Genomic DNA, 14,749 nt, shown 5'->3' with positions numbered 1-14,749 from the left:
TCTTTTTTGTATTGGGTTAGTTTCTAACGCTGTTACTCAAATCAACACAATTTAGTTCTATAAACACATGACGGACTTCCTTATCTGATAAGCTGGTAGATGTTGCTATCAAAATGTAATCTTATATGCAGGAAAAATGTGAAAGGCATAGATAGGTTCCTCACTCCTCACACATGATTGTTCAGTTCAAATCCGAATTAAAGGTTTGTTTTGAAACTTGCTGACTACCCGATCTAAGTTACAGAATTAGTTCTGTCACACACCTCACGTCGTCATTGGTATGGCTACGCTGTAGAGTTCGTTTATTTTGCGAGACTGGGAGATTAACAATCATACGAGCGCGCATTAGGGAAGCTGCCATGTTATCATGCATGGAAATGGAGCTGCGTACAAAGTCGCTGGCTAGTCTTCAGGTGCATGAAGCCCACGACGGCACAGTCGCTGGCTAACACGATCCAGGACGACCCCATGTTGTATGTTATGTCGCCGTAACAATGGCGAGGAGATAGAGCCCCGCATAGTTTGATTTATTGTACTTCGTTAGCGGCATGAGGCTCAGGTCGGAACTGAAGTTTGTTCGACTCATGTTCCAGACGGCAACAACACTGCTGCAACAGGAAATTTTCAGCACGGAAGTTGTTTTCTTTGTGTATCCTTAATTATTGTTACTTTTAAAAATACATACGAGGTGCCCCGTTGGTTATTGCTTTGTGTCTTTTGCTCAAGACGTTTATCGGGTCTGGATTATGTGTTTTTTGGTTAATAAACACGTTATGCGTTAATTCCGGTGTGTCAGCTTTCTGTAACACTCGCGCTATTTTCATCATTGCAAGGAGGCAGGGTGGCTTACTGTAGTAGTCGGTGACTGTAAGACGAATAACTTACATTTGGATCAACCTCGATGTATCGTGTGAGTTTTTAAACGAGTAGCATGGTGAGTGCAGAGTGACAGCGTTTTCTGTTATTTCACATAGTTAACATTTAATACGTATTGTACCTGTTATCTTTAAGATCTGCATGCTTGCTAGCTTCCCATCTCTATGGAAAGCCTTTTAATGTGTCATATGCTGTATACAGGTATTTGCAGTGCTCATTATTCATTCACACATGATTGTTATTTTAGTAAAATGTTTAGCATCTACTGCATGTAAGACCATTAACCTAGTTATGAGACATTTCTGTTTTGAAAATGCAGATCTCTGTCAAGGAGATCAGAATCAGCTTGGGGGATGGACGAGCAGAAATCAAACTGCGAAGAGAGCGAGTCTGAGCCAACAGGTAATCATTGTATGTTCTGACGAATAATAATATTTCACACAAGCTTGTGTAATACCGTAGTAGATGCACAGTGAAATAAAGTTTCCTTACCTCCTGCTTTGTTTTCATAAATAAAGCTCACAAGAGTTTTACTTATTTTTCAGCTGATGATAAAGCTTCTGCTCCACAACACGTCTCCTCTGATGGAGAGTCCCAAGCTGTTCTTGCTGCCGAGGATGTCTCTGGTGCTACTGCAGCCTCTTCAAGCACACCTATGTAAGTTCCTTGGGCTGACCTGCCAGCATGTCAGATTTTTTCTTACATGATACACGTTTTGACCCTGAAATGTGCTGCTCTTAGTTGTGCATTTTGTTGCATTTTGCTGGTTTCAGTTTTTCTCGTTCAGCCGGCTTGAGCATAGCCTGGCATGCACAGCCCCCCCCCCCCCCCAAAAAAAATCTTTGCACCCCTACTTGACAAAGCATTTTTAATAGCTTATAGCTATAGCTTTACATGCAGAAAACAGTTTGAAATGCATATAAACAATAAATAAACAAGTAATATTACTTTTAGATTGGTTGAAGACCTGTGTCGACAAAGACAGCAGTGACGAGCAGCTTCATACTTTGCTACATTTTATTACTTTATTCAATAGTGTTTCTCACCTTCTTTACAAAAGTGCTGCCACTTGCAACATTTTTTTTAGCTCAACTGTGGGTCATTTAGCATTGGTAATCAAAAAGAAAAGCAGGACAAGATGCCAACATTTTTGGTGTGAGCTGAACAGGGATATACGCTATACGATATACGCTAACCAAGGTTGTACTCTTTGGTTGATGTTGTCCAAATAGAGCCAGTGCGAGGGCTTGTGCTCTTTGCAACTGTGTGGAGCGCAGCCTTCATGGACAACGGGAACTGAGACATTTTCGGCCAACTTCAGAACGACCAGCTCTCCAGCCATCATCGTTTCCTCTTCCCCAGCCTGGAAATGATGAATTGTCTTCCATTGGATTTTTGGACATCCCCTGTGTGGCATCACTCTTTGATGACTCAGGTTAAAAACCCAACAGTACTAAATATTAGTCAATATTGATTACGTAGGAGATACATGGCACAGGTGTAGCATTTCATTTTACGTGGAGGTTTGACAAGTGGTGTTGCAATAAACAGGGGGTTGTTGGGTTCATCACTGGTGTGCGGTGTGGTCGGAGGGAGTGAAACAAATGGATGACGACGAGTTGGAGAATGTGGATAAGGCTGTTATCTCAGGGACGCAGCGGGTAAGTGCACAGTCAAAGGAAAATATTGGCATTAAAAAGGATTATTTCACTAATATGACTTGTTGATGTTCAACATTGGTTTGTTGCAGCTTTGTGAATACTGCAAAAGGCTGGGTGCAACCGTTCGTTGTCATGCTGTGGGCTGTTCAACGTTTTACCACTTTCCTTGCGCGGCAGCCAGTGGATCCTTCCAATCCATGAAGCAGTTGGCCCTTCTTTGTCCACAGCACATAGACAAGGCGGAAGAGCTGGGTAAGAAAAGCTCATCTTCTCAGCATTCGTAACCTATTGCATAGTGCACGCAAAGGTCAGGGTAAACTTTATTATCCCCAAGGGGCCATTTGTTCTACAGCCAGCAGTATCACATAGACAACAAACCAACAATAAATAAAAAATTCCAAGCCCCACCACCACCCTTACAGTTATTCAGCCGAACATTTTCACAAGTGTTATCCACTTTAAAACTGCAAAACATGGGATAAAAATACATCCTCCGAGATATTTTTTTGTTTTACACATGGCCTCCACCTGAGACTCAAATGTTAGCCCGTGGTCCTACACTGTTCCCAAATATTTGTACTATTGAACCACCTCAATAGCCTTCATCGCGGCCATGAACACAAATTACACTGGAGCATACGCTTCCTACTAACACAGTTAACAATTCCGCATGTCCAAAAAGTAGTGGAAAGGAAGAAGTAAAGCTTATTAGTGTGTGTGTGTGTGTGTACAGTGTTAATGATGTGGATGAAGCATATGAACACTTTCTAAATATTTATATGAACCTCTATGATAAGAACTGTCCCTGGAGAGAAATGTCTAAGAAGCAAAAGAAAAATAATCAGCCTTGAACAGGTCATGTTGTGTTTGTTTTGTTTTTTTACATTTCTATGATCATTATTTTATTATGGCTGTAAGAAAATCACCATCACATCACTGTACGGTTACATTACCATACAGTTCTTTATGTGTTAAAAAAATCATACCTGGAATATAGGGAGTGAGTAAATATAATAGTAACAGATAGGGAGAGAGATGATTTAATAAGATTTGTTTCTTCCTACTCTCTTTGGACATGTGGGACTGTGAATTGATTTATGTGATGCACTGCATTGTAACCCGATGCATGTTCAAATAAAATGAAACCATTACCAATCCTACCCCTCATCCATTAGTGGGTGTGGTATTTAAGCCGCACCCACTAAACATACAGAGAAAAACAGATTTGTACATGTGTAAGCTGCACATGTCCACCACATGATGTAGCTCTTTGACAGAAGCCAATCATGAGCTATGAAGGAACTCTCCACAAGCTTGTCAACCCATTGGAAAACAGTCTGACTTAAAAAGAATGCTAAAATCATCAGACAGAAACGTAACACTGGAAAGGTACCTAAGAAATATACAAGTACCAATATCAGTTTAAACAATTTTTACTTTTTCCACATATTGCATCTAGTCCCAGCGAAACATTACATTGGGTATTCCTGCCAGGGTGCTGCAATGCTGCCTCTGTAATCCCAATCCCAATCTCAATCCCAAATCTATTCTTTGACTTTCTCAGCCGGTGAAGAAGCTTGGTGTGCAGTGTGCGACTCAGTGGGAGAGCTCGCAGACTTGTTGTTCTGCACGGGTTGTGGTCTACATTATCATGCGGCCTGTTTAGAGATAGGTGCCACGCCCATTCAGCGAGCAGGATGGCAGTGCCCGGAGTGTAAAGTGTGCCAGACTTGCAGGTGAGTTCATGCCTATCAAATCAAATCAACTTTATCGGTCTATCGTTGCACTGGACATTTATTAGCTGTTTCACAATGCAGTCGTCTCTTGTTTATAGCGGTTAATTGGTTCCAGACCCGAGCGCAATAAACCAATTTCCGCAACATCGGATTGACTGTTAAATGGGACCTTTTATGCTTTTGACTTTTGAATTTCAGTATGTTTTGACCAATGATAGACCAGTCTACCATTCATGAGTTTCTGAAAAACTACAATAGAGCGAGGGAGCTATAATGGTACCGCAATATTGCAAAGGACGACTGTACTGTTATCTTGTATCATGTTAATTGACTGACTTGTATTTATTTTGAGTAACCCTTGATGTTGTTGTTCCTCAGACAACCAGGTGAAGACTCTAAAATGTTAGTGTGTGATGCCTGTGATAAGGGCTACCACACCTTCTGTCTCCAGCCAGCCATGGATTCTCTCCCCTCAGATCCATGGAAATGCAGAGTATGTAGACAACTGGAAAGGAATTTCACTGTTCACGTTCTTGAGACTGCTTCTCCTCATGATTTCCAATATTGATGTTTGAATCATTCCAGAGGTGTCGTGTATGCATGGAGTGTGGGATCCGTGGTCTCGTGGTGCCAGGTTTGGCTCAGTGGTTTGACAACTATGCTGTGTGTGAGGCCTGCCAGTGTCAGCGCAGCTCGGTGTGTGCCGTCTGCAGGAAAGCTGCAAACCCATCTGTTGCTCTTCAGTGCTGCAGCCTATGCCACAGGTTAGATCAACGTCTGCACACACTTTGGGTTTCAGCCATGTTTGGCCTCATCACTCATTGTTTGTATGATCTTTTACCGTGGTCTCAGGTGGGTGCATATTGAGTGTGCTTTACCAGGTGAGCTCCCAGAAGTCAAGAGCATATGCCTGCTATGTAAGAAGGATCATCAGCAGCAGGAGCGTCTCACTGAGGCATACACAGCAGAGACACAAACCACAGAGACAGTTGATGAGACTGAAGGACGGATACAGTTGGTGGAGATGACAATCCAAACAGGCATGATGACAGAAGAGCAGGTGGATGTATCCCAGGCGACACAAGGCCAGGGAGGGACATCAGAGATGGCTTTGGCAGAAGAGGCTGAAGAAGCGACACCCATGGACCTAGGTAAAGAAAAACCCCAGCAATAGAATATTTGTCAACATTTAGTTTTGGTACAACATAATACAAGTATGGAAACTAAGTAGTTGTCACTTCAGGTGCGGAGACAACAAATGTAGGTGACAAAACCTCGGAGGAGCTGAAGATGGACAAGGAATGCACTTCAGAGGGGCCTAATGCTTTCTTTGAGTCTCCAGGTAAGAGCAGAATATTTGCACATGGACACAAAGCATGCCATACTAATGGCAGATTTGTATGTGATTAAAGTAATAACATGCATTCCTTCATCCTAGATGGAGAGTGCTCAGCAGAACAAGGTGCCTCTTGTATACCTGGTGATGATAGGAGAGTCGGAAAGCCAGTCAGCCAGGTGATCCAAGCGGACTCTCTCCAGGATTCCATTGCTGAGAGACGTTCTCAAATTCCTAAAGTAGAAGCCGTGGAGGAGGGCCTTGAAAATATGGAGGCGCAGGAACGGAAGACTGTTCTTTCTGTGGTTAAACCTGCATCAGCAGAGTTGTTAAATTCCGTTTCCCAACCATTCAGTAAGATTCTGGCAAAGTTCTCACATTCTCAAGCATCTGTGGTGAAACAAAAGCATGCACCGCTCTCTGATGAGCAGGACACACGGTCATGCCAGGAGCTCCAGTCATCATTTCATCTTTCTTTGTCACCTGTCACTCAAAAAGAGTGCTTCACTGCCAACTTGGAGGAGAGGCTGCTTCCTCACTCTGAAGAGGAGGATGATGAAGACGACGACGAGCAGATGAAAGAAGAAGGACATGATTTGGAGATAAAGCAGGAGCAACACGAGCATCAGATTAAGTCGGAGTCACTGCTGGATGAGTTGTCCAACATGAGCCATGGAGATGAGAGTAGCAGTGGCTTCTTGGGCTCTCCTGGAGAACCGGATCATCAACTCTCCATGGACCTTGGCCTTCACTCCACTGGCCGCTCTCATGTGGACAACATGCTCACGGAAACCGATGACTCGCTTCCCTTTGAACCCTTCCGAAGTGACGGAGAGAAGGTGAAACGCAGAGGATCCCCTGGCCGCTCACGGGTAAAACAGGTCGGAGCTCGCTCTTTAAACATTTCTGTTTCAATTTATTAATACTGTCACAATTGGATGGAGTCATCCTGATTGCACTTCTGTCTTGCAGGGGCGAAGCAATAGTTTCCCTGGGAAGCGTCGACCTCGAGGAGGCGGTGGAGGGAGAGGGCGTGGTGGCAGGTCCCGCCTCAAAGCCATGGCCTCTTGCATCGATGCTTTCTTGGTGAGCCAAACTCTGCATACCATATTCAGAGTTCATTATACGGCACAGCGACAAGAATGTAACCATTTTTTTCTGTGTTCTTTGTCCTCAGCTAAGCATGACCACAGACTCTGGAATCAGTAAGGAGGAGGAGGATGAGGAGGATGACACTATGCAGAACACAGTCGTTCTTTTCTCAAACACTGATAAATTTGTTCTGCTCCAGGTATAACCATCTTATTTCAATGCAAGCCTGTGAATTATGGCATATTCTATTCGATTCAACATTTTCTTTCTCCCTTTCATATGTGTTTAGGATATGTGTGTGGTGTGTGGCAGTTTTGGAAAGGGTGCCGAGGGACAGTTGTTAGCTTGTGCGCAGTGTGCTCAGTGTTACCATCCTTACTGCGTGAACAGCAAGGTAAGTACGACATTACCAGGGAAGTCCCGATATTTATGTTGGATAAAGGGTCGATATCAGCCCCATAAATTTGAGTATCGCACAATGTCGGCCTGCATCTAAAATCTCTGTTTTTGGCACTCTGATAAAGCAGTCGATTCCCGACCTGGCTGCAGCGGCCTGGATAGGCAAACAAGTCAAGCCTTAACTGGCCATTGTTCACATATACTTTTGTCAATTTTTTTTTATTTAGTATTTTTGTGACGCTACTCCTTCCTCTTCTAAGATTTCTTTCAATGTCCAATGTCCAGATTTCTCAATTAAACAAGCCATTTCAACACCCTCATAACATTCAAGCTACCTGTTTTTCAGATGACAAATTGTTTTGTTTTACGCAAAAGTCTCATTTTCAGTATAACTGTATGAATCGGTTTCTTCTAGGGCATTTCTTAGCTGATTCAAAGTTGTATTGGGACACCCCCGAAACATTGCCATTGTCATCTTCATAAACCAAGTAATTCATCAGTCTAAATAAACCCAACTTTACATTTTCTGCAGATCACAAAGACGATGCTCCGCAAGGGCTGGCGCTGTTTGGAATGCATCGTGTGTGAAGTATGTGGAAAGGCTTCAGACCCCTCCCGCCTGCTGCTGTGCGATGACTGTGATGTCAGCTATCACACCTACTGCTTGGACCCGCCCCTGCACACAGTACCCAAGGGTGGTTGGAAATGCAAATGGTAAAGAAGACTAAAGCTGTGAAAGCTTTGTTCACACTTGTAAATTTGAATAGAGTCAAAGCAAATGTTGAAATTTGCAATTTATGTAAAGAATTCATCAGACCTTGTATATAGTATTCAGAGGCCCAACCCTCATTTATGGGTGTTTGCAGCAAGAGAAAAAATGTTTACATCATCCACTTTGACACATATATTCCTTTTAATTTGAGTTGTATTTGTCTGTTTCTACTTATTTCTAGGTGTGTGTGCTGTGTACAGTGTGGCTCCAACTCCCCAGGTTTCCACTGTGAGTGGCAGAACAACTACACTCACTGTGGCCCCTGTGCCAGCCTCGTCACTTGTCCAGTATGCCGTGAGAACTTCATGGAGGAGGAGCTGCTCCTGCAGTGTCAGCACTGTGATCGGTGGGTGCTGATCATGACAACCACACGCGTCATAAGTCCTCACCAAAAATTCATCAATTGTTGTGCGGTACCTAATAGGGGTGTTACAAGATCTCCTGAGTAAAATGTTCCAAAATGTCTCATTCAGAATAAAAATGTTTTGTGGGCAGTCTGCCTGGGAAAATAATGAATTCATCACAAAGTAAATGAAAATGAACTCCATTATTTTGTTGATTTGTATTGCCCAATCGTACCTATCCAGGTCACACTGTCACCTCCCACATGGGCAGAGAACTGCAGAGTCACCAGTTGGACTAATGCTGGCCTTCTTGGGGCCTTTATGTAGGCCTCCAAAACCAATACTCAAATTATGCAGACACCCACTGAGTATTGCGTAATGTGTTTTCCACTTTTGTGCAATGACCCGTGACAACATGACATCTCATTAGCTGAACTACCCAAGTTAACAAGGTATAATTACAAGTAGAAATATGCATACATTTCTACCTCATTTTCTATTAACTGTCGGTGTACGTTCCTTATAAGCAAAGCTAAAATTAGACCTCTTCGTGCCAATCTTGTGTCTTGTCTCTTCCTGAACTGAATGTCTCACGACACCCTTCGTTACAAGTGATGTTTTGCAGGGCAAAAGGAGAAAAAAATTAAATGTACTCTAACCAAATCAATTTTTCCCCATAGGAAATACTGCAAACCTAATTCGCCTGTTTCGGGCACCCAAAAATATTAACAAAAAATGTATTTAAAGTTATACAGTTACAGTAAAACATGCAAAAAAACTATTCCAAACTAAAACAATATGCACACAAATGACGAATGAAAGGGATTAATGAAAATGTAACATCACTTTTACCTTGCCAAAGACGGTGATGACGAGCAGCAAGCGAAGAGAATGATGACACCTGCATACCTTGCTACGAGTTATTCCTTAAATTCAGTTGGACAGTGGTGCCTTAGTTAACGTCATTAATCCGTACCAGAAGGTCCAACTCAAGCTGAAACAGACTCTAACCAAGGCAAATGAGAAAATAATTTGTATGAGTTCCTATTACTGTCATGTAACACTATGTATTTGTGTGTGTAAAGATGGGTCCATGCAGTCTGTGAGAGTTTATACACCGAGGATGAAGTGGAACAAGCGTCCGATGAAGGCTTTGCGTGTACATCCTGCAGCCCATATGTTCCCAAACCTGTTGGTGAGTCAGAACCATATATAACTGAAAAATGTATGTGTGAAAATAGAACTCAATACATGATTTCCTGTTGTATTTTCTACCTCTTTCTTCATTATAGTCGAGTCGGCCATTATGGCTTCAATAAAGATCAAGGAGCCAGGTTAGTAGAATTTGCTTATTCCTTTTTTGCTTCATCGCTGATGCATTCAGCAATAAATCTTCATCTATAATTTCCAATGCAACTTCACAGAGCCTCAGTTCTACCGGTTAGAGGGTGTGTGGCTGACCGAGTCGGGAATGTCCCTGCTACGAACCATATCCATGTCTCCCCTACTCAAGCGACGTCAGCGTCGCTCCCGTCTTGGCACCTTGTGCTGCGATGGAATGGATGTGAGGGAGGAAGGAGAAGGGGAAGAGGGAAAAGGTTGACACATTTTCTGCTCTTTCGTAGACTATGGAACAGCCATATTTGTGTTCTCATTCAATGTGCTCTCATTGATCCAGTCTGCGGGGAGTCTATGGATTGTGACACGAAGATGGAGAACTCTGGGAGCCCCGACAGAGAAGGCGGTGTTGACGGAGGGGCTGATGGCGTGGCTGAATGCGAGGGTCTCAAAGGGGGGGCAGAGGATATAGAAGATGGTAAAAAACGAAAACGTAAACCTTACAGACCCGGTAAGCACACATGATTTTAAAAATAGTTCTTTGTCAAACATTAGTAAGCTATTTGTGTATAAAGTATGGACAAATTCCACTAGGAATTGGAGGCTTCATGGTGCGACAACGAAAGTGTCACACACGATTGAAAAAAGAATTTTTTGCCCAACTTGCTGGAGAAACGACATTAGATGGACAGCCTATAGAGAGAACCATCGAAGAAGGTCAGTGGCAAGAATGTTTCAGTGTGCTATACCTTGTCTTTTGCCAGAGCAAATTAACTGTTTAACTCATTAAATCTAAGCCATAAAAAACTTTGACACAAATGTCTAAACAACGATGCTACAACATCAACAACAAGAATTAGTTGTTTTACACATATACCACCATGCACTGTTAACCATTTTGGTAGCGAAAGATGCCATTATCTAATGTATTATCGCAAAAAAAAAAAAAAAAAAGAGGACAAGGTTGTCTGAGTCGTAGTGCAAACATGCAAGTTCTGTAAAATATAAGGGGTCTTACTTTGGTTTATAAAATCCATGACCTCCTCATCCAACTTGATTTTAACTTGTGAATATGATTTGTTTTTTTACATGTAATTAGGACCTCATCCTGACACCGATAACATCATGGATCCTAAACCATTGGAGGGTGAAGAACAGGCCAAGAAGCGTCGGGGACGGAAAAAGAGCAAACTTGAGGACATGTTTCCAACATATCTTCAGGTTTGTTCATCTCTCTCTATGCCCCCTTACTTAACGTTCGAGATGACGCCCGCTTTAATCACACAATCATTGCTTTTGTTTGAAGCCAACTAGTTAGCAACCAATTTATTTATTCTAAACTTAAGAAAGGTTTTCAAACGGAGTGGGGAAGAAGGACAAGTAAGAAGCCACAAACTTACCACATCCACACTAAATTGGAGGATAACTTATTTTCACAATGTTGAATATCAGATCTGGTAAATTTGTCCAGTATTGGACCGATACAGAGTAAACAGACCGATCATCCCTTAAAATGGTATGGGTTTAAATTCTTGTTTGTTCAAATAAACAATAACTTATCTCTCGTGCAGGAAGCTTTCTTCGGAAAGACACTTATAGACCTGAGCAAGAAGGCTGTAATGACACTCCCCGGACAGAGACAAGCCGCTTGCCTTCTTCGACCCTCATTACCAGCACCATCAAGTGTCAAAATGACTTCTCCGGAGAGTAAGGACCACTTGAACTCGACAAACGAGAGTTTTGACTGCGTTGACGAGGTTAACAAATCTTGTCCATAACATCCGTACTTCTTTTTCTCTCTCTAGCTGAGGCCAAGGATCATATGATGGATCATCTCAAGCAAGAGGGGCGTCAGGCCCCCAATCCTCAGGGAGACTGTACAGGTTTGTACCTGGACTCTGGAACTAATTTATTGCTTTTGTTTGGACAGCAAATTTGTAAATATTTGTCTTTTTTTTTCAGCAGTCTTTGCACCATCCTCATCACTGAAGGACCAAGGGTCAACCGATCCTCATGATTCCGATGCAGAAAAAAGTGAAGGTAATTTACAAAAAAAAGAAGTCAAATGAGGCGTTAACATGTTTCACATCTCATCTTTGCTTGTCAGGTCTTCCACAAGGGGTTGAGAATCAGGACTCTGAGCTGTTCTTCAGGAAGGTTCTGGGAGTCTCAGAAGGCTCCACCTTGGAGGGTATGAAGCCCATCTCTGAGGGTAATAAGGGAGAATTCAATTGTAGCACTCTGCCACAAAGAGCTCTCCTCTCAGGTGTGTAGAATGGGATGTCTATGGCAGATTATTGTTCTATGAAGGATGTACGTTTGTGTGGGGATTTCAATATGTAAATGTCCTGCAGGATCTCTGCCTTCAGCTGGAGTTATGGATGCTTTCCCTGGCCTTTCACAGTCACCATTCTTTGACATGCGGTAGGAAGTCATACATTTATTTTTTTTAGCAGTGAATTTATCTCTCAATTCTGATGCCATTTTACTGTAGAACACAGAGGCATGCAAATGTATTTATTTTTATTGTAAGCCTTTTATACTGTATCATCTTCAGGGAAAAAGGAGGGCTGTTTAGTCCAAATGGGGGTGAGGAGAGCCCATGGGCAACTCCTTCCACCCCAGTGACTCCTTCCTCCCCACCAACCCCCACCGAGGCAGAAGGTGATGGGCTTTCTTACAACCAACGCAGTCTCCAGCGATGGGAGAAAGACGAGGAGCTGGGAGAGCTATCAACCATTTCTCCAGTGCTTTATGCCAACACCAACTTTCCTACTCTGAAACAGGACTACCCAGGTGAGTGTGGACGGCTACTATTAGTAATGTACTTCCATTATGGCTATGTTTCATTTTTTCCTGTCTTCCAGACTGGGCAAGTCGCTGTAAGCAAATCATGAAGATTTGGAGAAAAGTGTCAGCAGCTGACAAAGTTCCTTATCTGGTATGTTGTTTGATTTTACCACCTATATATTTCAATTTTATTGTGTTATTTTCTTATTGGCTTATAATTCTAGTCCAAAGCAATCAGAGCAAAATAGATTATTTTGTGGACTGATATGTGAACTGTGCCTGCCATAAGGAGTATTGTATCAGCCGTCAAGAAAAACTAAAAGTGATTGGAACAGACAAAAATTGAAATACATTTTCTATGAAAATAATTGAATGATGTAATTTCTCTCAAAAGCAAAAAGCAAAAGACAACAGAGCAGCTCAGAGGATCAATAAGGCACAAAAGGTGAGTTTTATATTCTAATGGTAAAATAAAGTTGCAAAAGATGATCATATCGCCAATCGTTGTTCTTCTGGCTTTTGTTTTCTCCTCTCATAGCAGGCAGAGAGTCAGGTGTGTAGGCCAGTTAAGACGGAGCCAGTGCGGATTAAAGGGGAAAGACCCAGTTTACACCTCCAGATTCCAGCACCTTCTGGATCTACGTCCATCTCGTCTCAGCCAAGTTCAGCAGAGAGCCCATATCCCTTCCCCCCAGATTCAGGCTCTTCCTCTGTCTTTTTCTCAGATGTTATTGCAAAAAACCCTAGATCAGCTGAAATCCATACAGACCCTTTTGCCAAACTCCCTCCCCAGTCACCTCGTTCTCACTCCCACCCACCAACTCCTTTAACCTATGCTGGGGCTAGCCCCATACAGGCCTCCTCCTCAGGTTATTCTGCTTCCGGCCCACAGGGTCCTCCTCAGGGACGGCCAGCTAGTCTTGGCCCCTTTGACATGCAACTAGGCACCTCTGGAACCTCCAGACGGGCTCAGCAGGTTGACCCCTACTTCAGATCCCAGTTACAGCAGCAGCAAGGTCATTTATCACAATCTGAGCAATGTTCTCAAGAGTCCCTTACGCCTCTACAAAGTCCTCATTCCAGAAGTGCTGGAAGTGGTGGAGAGTCAACCATGTTCTCACCATCCCATAGCATACATTATGGGGACGGTCAAAGAACTCAGCAAGGCATGGGGCAGACGGAATACGGCTCATCCCCTTCACCATCCACAATGGCCTCTTCACCTGCAGGCACAGGCCAGTACAGGGCTGATATGAGCGCACCATCCCCACGCTCCGCTGCTGTTGGAAGGCCTGACCTTGCCACTGGCTCTCCTGCTGGGATGCTGGAGTCTGGTGATGGATTTTTTAAGGCACCCATGATGCCACGATTGTACCAAGGGGAAGGCGGTGCACTTCATCATGGAGCCTCCCCGAGCCATCCCTCAGAAAGTTACAGGCAGTCTCCGTCTCACTCTTTCACTGATGCCCACGCTCAATCTCCAGGAACTCTCAAGTTGCAGTCAGGTGATAGTTGTCCTCTTGGATCCCAGAAAAACCCTGTAACTCAACAGGAATTGTGCCCAAGAGTTCCCTCCAGCCCACAATCCCAGGGCAGCTGTCAGTCTCCCCACACTCCAGGTGGACTCTCCAATGATGCATACTCTGCCCAGTCTCCTCTGACCCCGCGTTTCCAGTCCCCAGATCACTGTTCCCAGCCACCATCAAGGCCACAATCTCGAGACCCTTTCACAACTATCCACAAACAACCTCGCCCATCATCTGCTGCACCAGATGGAACTACAAGTGTCAAAAGCTCACCTAATCCACATCAGCCACCTCCGCCACATTCCAGCAATAGCTCCATGGGGGATCTTGTTACTTGCAAACCCTTAGCACCATTCAGTGCTGGCACAGGAACGATTCCGATACCCCAACAGCAGGGTCAAAATACACCAGGTCAGCCACAGCCAACCCAGCAGACTCCTGGTGCGGACAGCTACGGCTCAAGACCTATTCCTCCTCCTGGATCTCAGGACCTGGCAGCTGTCCGCCCTCAAGATGCATCTCTTCAGACATCATCGCCAGGTACTCAAGAAATGCCTGATGTGTCAGCAGCTCAAGATCCAGCACTAGTGGGCCTTAGTCCCTCTGAACTGGAGAAGCACAGACAGGTAAAAAGTGTTTCCAATGGAATCATATTTTTATGTAGGGATGCTCCGATCGATCGCGATTTCAGTGAGAAATCATTTGATCGAGTTGGGGCTTTTCTATTAGTTATTTTGGGGGGCTTCCTCGCAGTCAGGGGACCATGGAATTATCCTGACTTTTTCCCTTTGATATCCTGCATCGCAAGCCAATAGCTCTAATCATAAATAATTAGAAACATGTTTTATTATTAATCCATGTGATCGGTATCGGCCGTTG

At 43.6% G+C, this 14,749-nt stretch overlaps 1 protein-coding gene across 1 annotated transcript in view; it reads left to right on the top strand.

Moving 5' to 3' along the window:
- kmt2d (lysine (K)-specific methyltransferase 2D) overlaps positions 1–14,749 on the top strand; it is a 31,011-nt gene that overhangs the window by 1,136 nt on the left and 15,126 nt on the right. The window contains exons 2-33 of the mRNA XM_058084412.2: positions 1,196–1,278; positions 1,422–1,533; positions 2,109–2,311; positions 2,428–2,537; positions 2,627–2,789; positions 4,102–4,273; positions 4,652–4,766; positions 4,859–5,037; positions 5,126–5,424; positions 5,517–5,615; positions 5,712–5,882; positions 5,913–6,490; positions 6,582–6,695; positions 6,787–6,900; positions 6,991–7,095; positions 7,633–7,814; positions 8,054–8,218; positions 9,302–9,411; positions 9,509–9,550; positions 9,641–9,814; positions 9,895–10,065; positions 10,149–10,271; positions 10,654–10,775; positions 11,126–11,261; positions 11,360–11,437; positions 11,517–11,594; positions 11,662–11,820; positions 11,909–11,978; positions 12,112–12,350; positions 12,422–12,495; positions 12,739–12,789; positions 12,883–14,496. Coding sequence (XP_057940395.2) covers positions 1,196–1,278; positions 1,422–1,533; positions 2,109–2,311; positions 2,428–2,537; positions 2,627–2,789; positions 4,102–4,273; positions 4,652–4,766; positions 4,859–5,037; positions 5,126–5,424; positions 5,517–5,615; positions 5,712–5,882; positions 5,913–6,490; positions 6,582–6,695; positions 6,787–6,900; positions 6,991–7,095; positions 7,633–7,814; positions 8,054–8,218; positions 9,302–9,411; positions 9,509–9,550; positions 9,641–9,814; positions 9,895–10,065; positions 10,149–10,271; positions 10,654–10,775; positions 11,126–11,261; positions 11,360–11,437; positions 11,517–11,594; positions 11,662–11,820; positions 11,909–11,978; positions 12,112–12,350; positions 12,422–12,495; positions 12,739–12,789; positions 12,883–14,496 — 6,205 coding nt within the window. The remainder of the gene's footprint in view (positions 1–1,195; positions 1,279–1,421; positions 1,534–2,108; positions 2,312–2,427; positions 2,538–2,626; positions 2,790–4,101; positions 4,274–4,651; positions 4,767–4,858; positions 5,038–5,125; positions 5,425–5,516; positions 5,616–5,711; positions 5,883–5,912; positions 6,491–6,581; positions 6,696–6,786; positions 6,901–6,990; positions 7,096–7,632; positions 7,815–8,053; positions 8,219–9,301; positions 9,412–9,508; positions 9,551–9,640; positions 9,815–9,894; positions 10,066–10,148; positions 10,272–10,653; positions 10,776–11,125; positions 11,262–11,359; positions 11,438–11,516; positions 11,595–11,661; positions 11,821–11,908; positions 11,979–12,111; positions 12,351–12,421; positions 12,496–12,738; positions 12,790–12,882; positions 14,497–14,749) is intronic.

The sequence above is a fragment of the Doryrhamphus excisus genome, linkage group LG17 (assembly GCF_037039965.1).
Source record: "Doryrhamphus excisus strain RoL-2023G ecotype Guam linkage group LG17, RoL_Dexc_Guam_v1.1, whole genome shotgun sequence".
Taxonomy (NCBI): domain Eukaryota; kingdom Metazoa; phylum Chordata; class Actinopteri; order Syngnathiformes; family Syngnathidae; genus Doryrhamphus; species Doryrhamphus excisus.
This window is presented reverse-complemented; position numbering and strand designations above follow the sequence as displayed.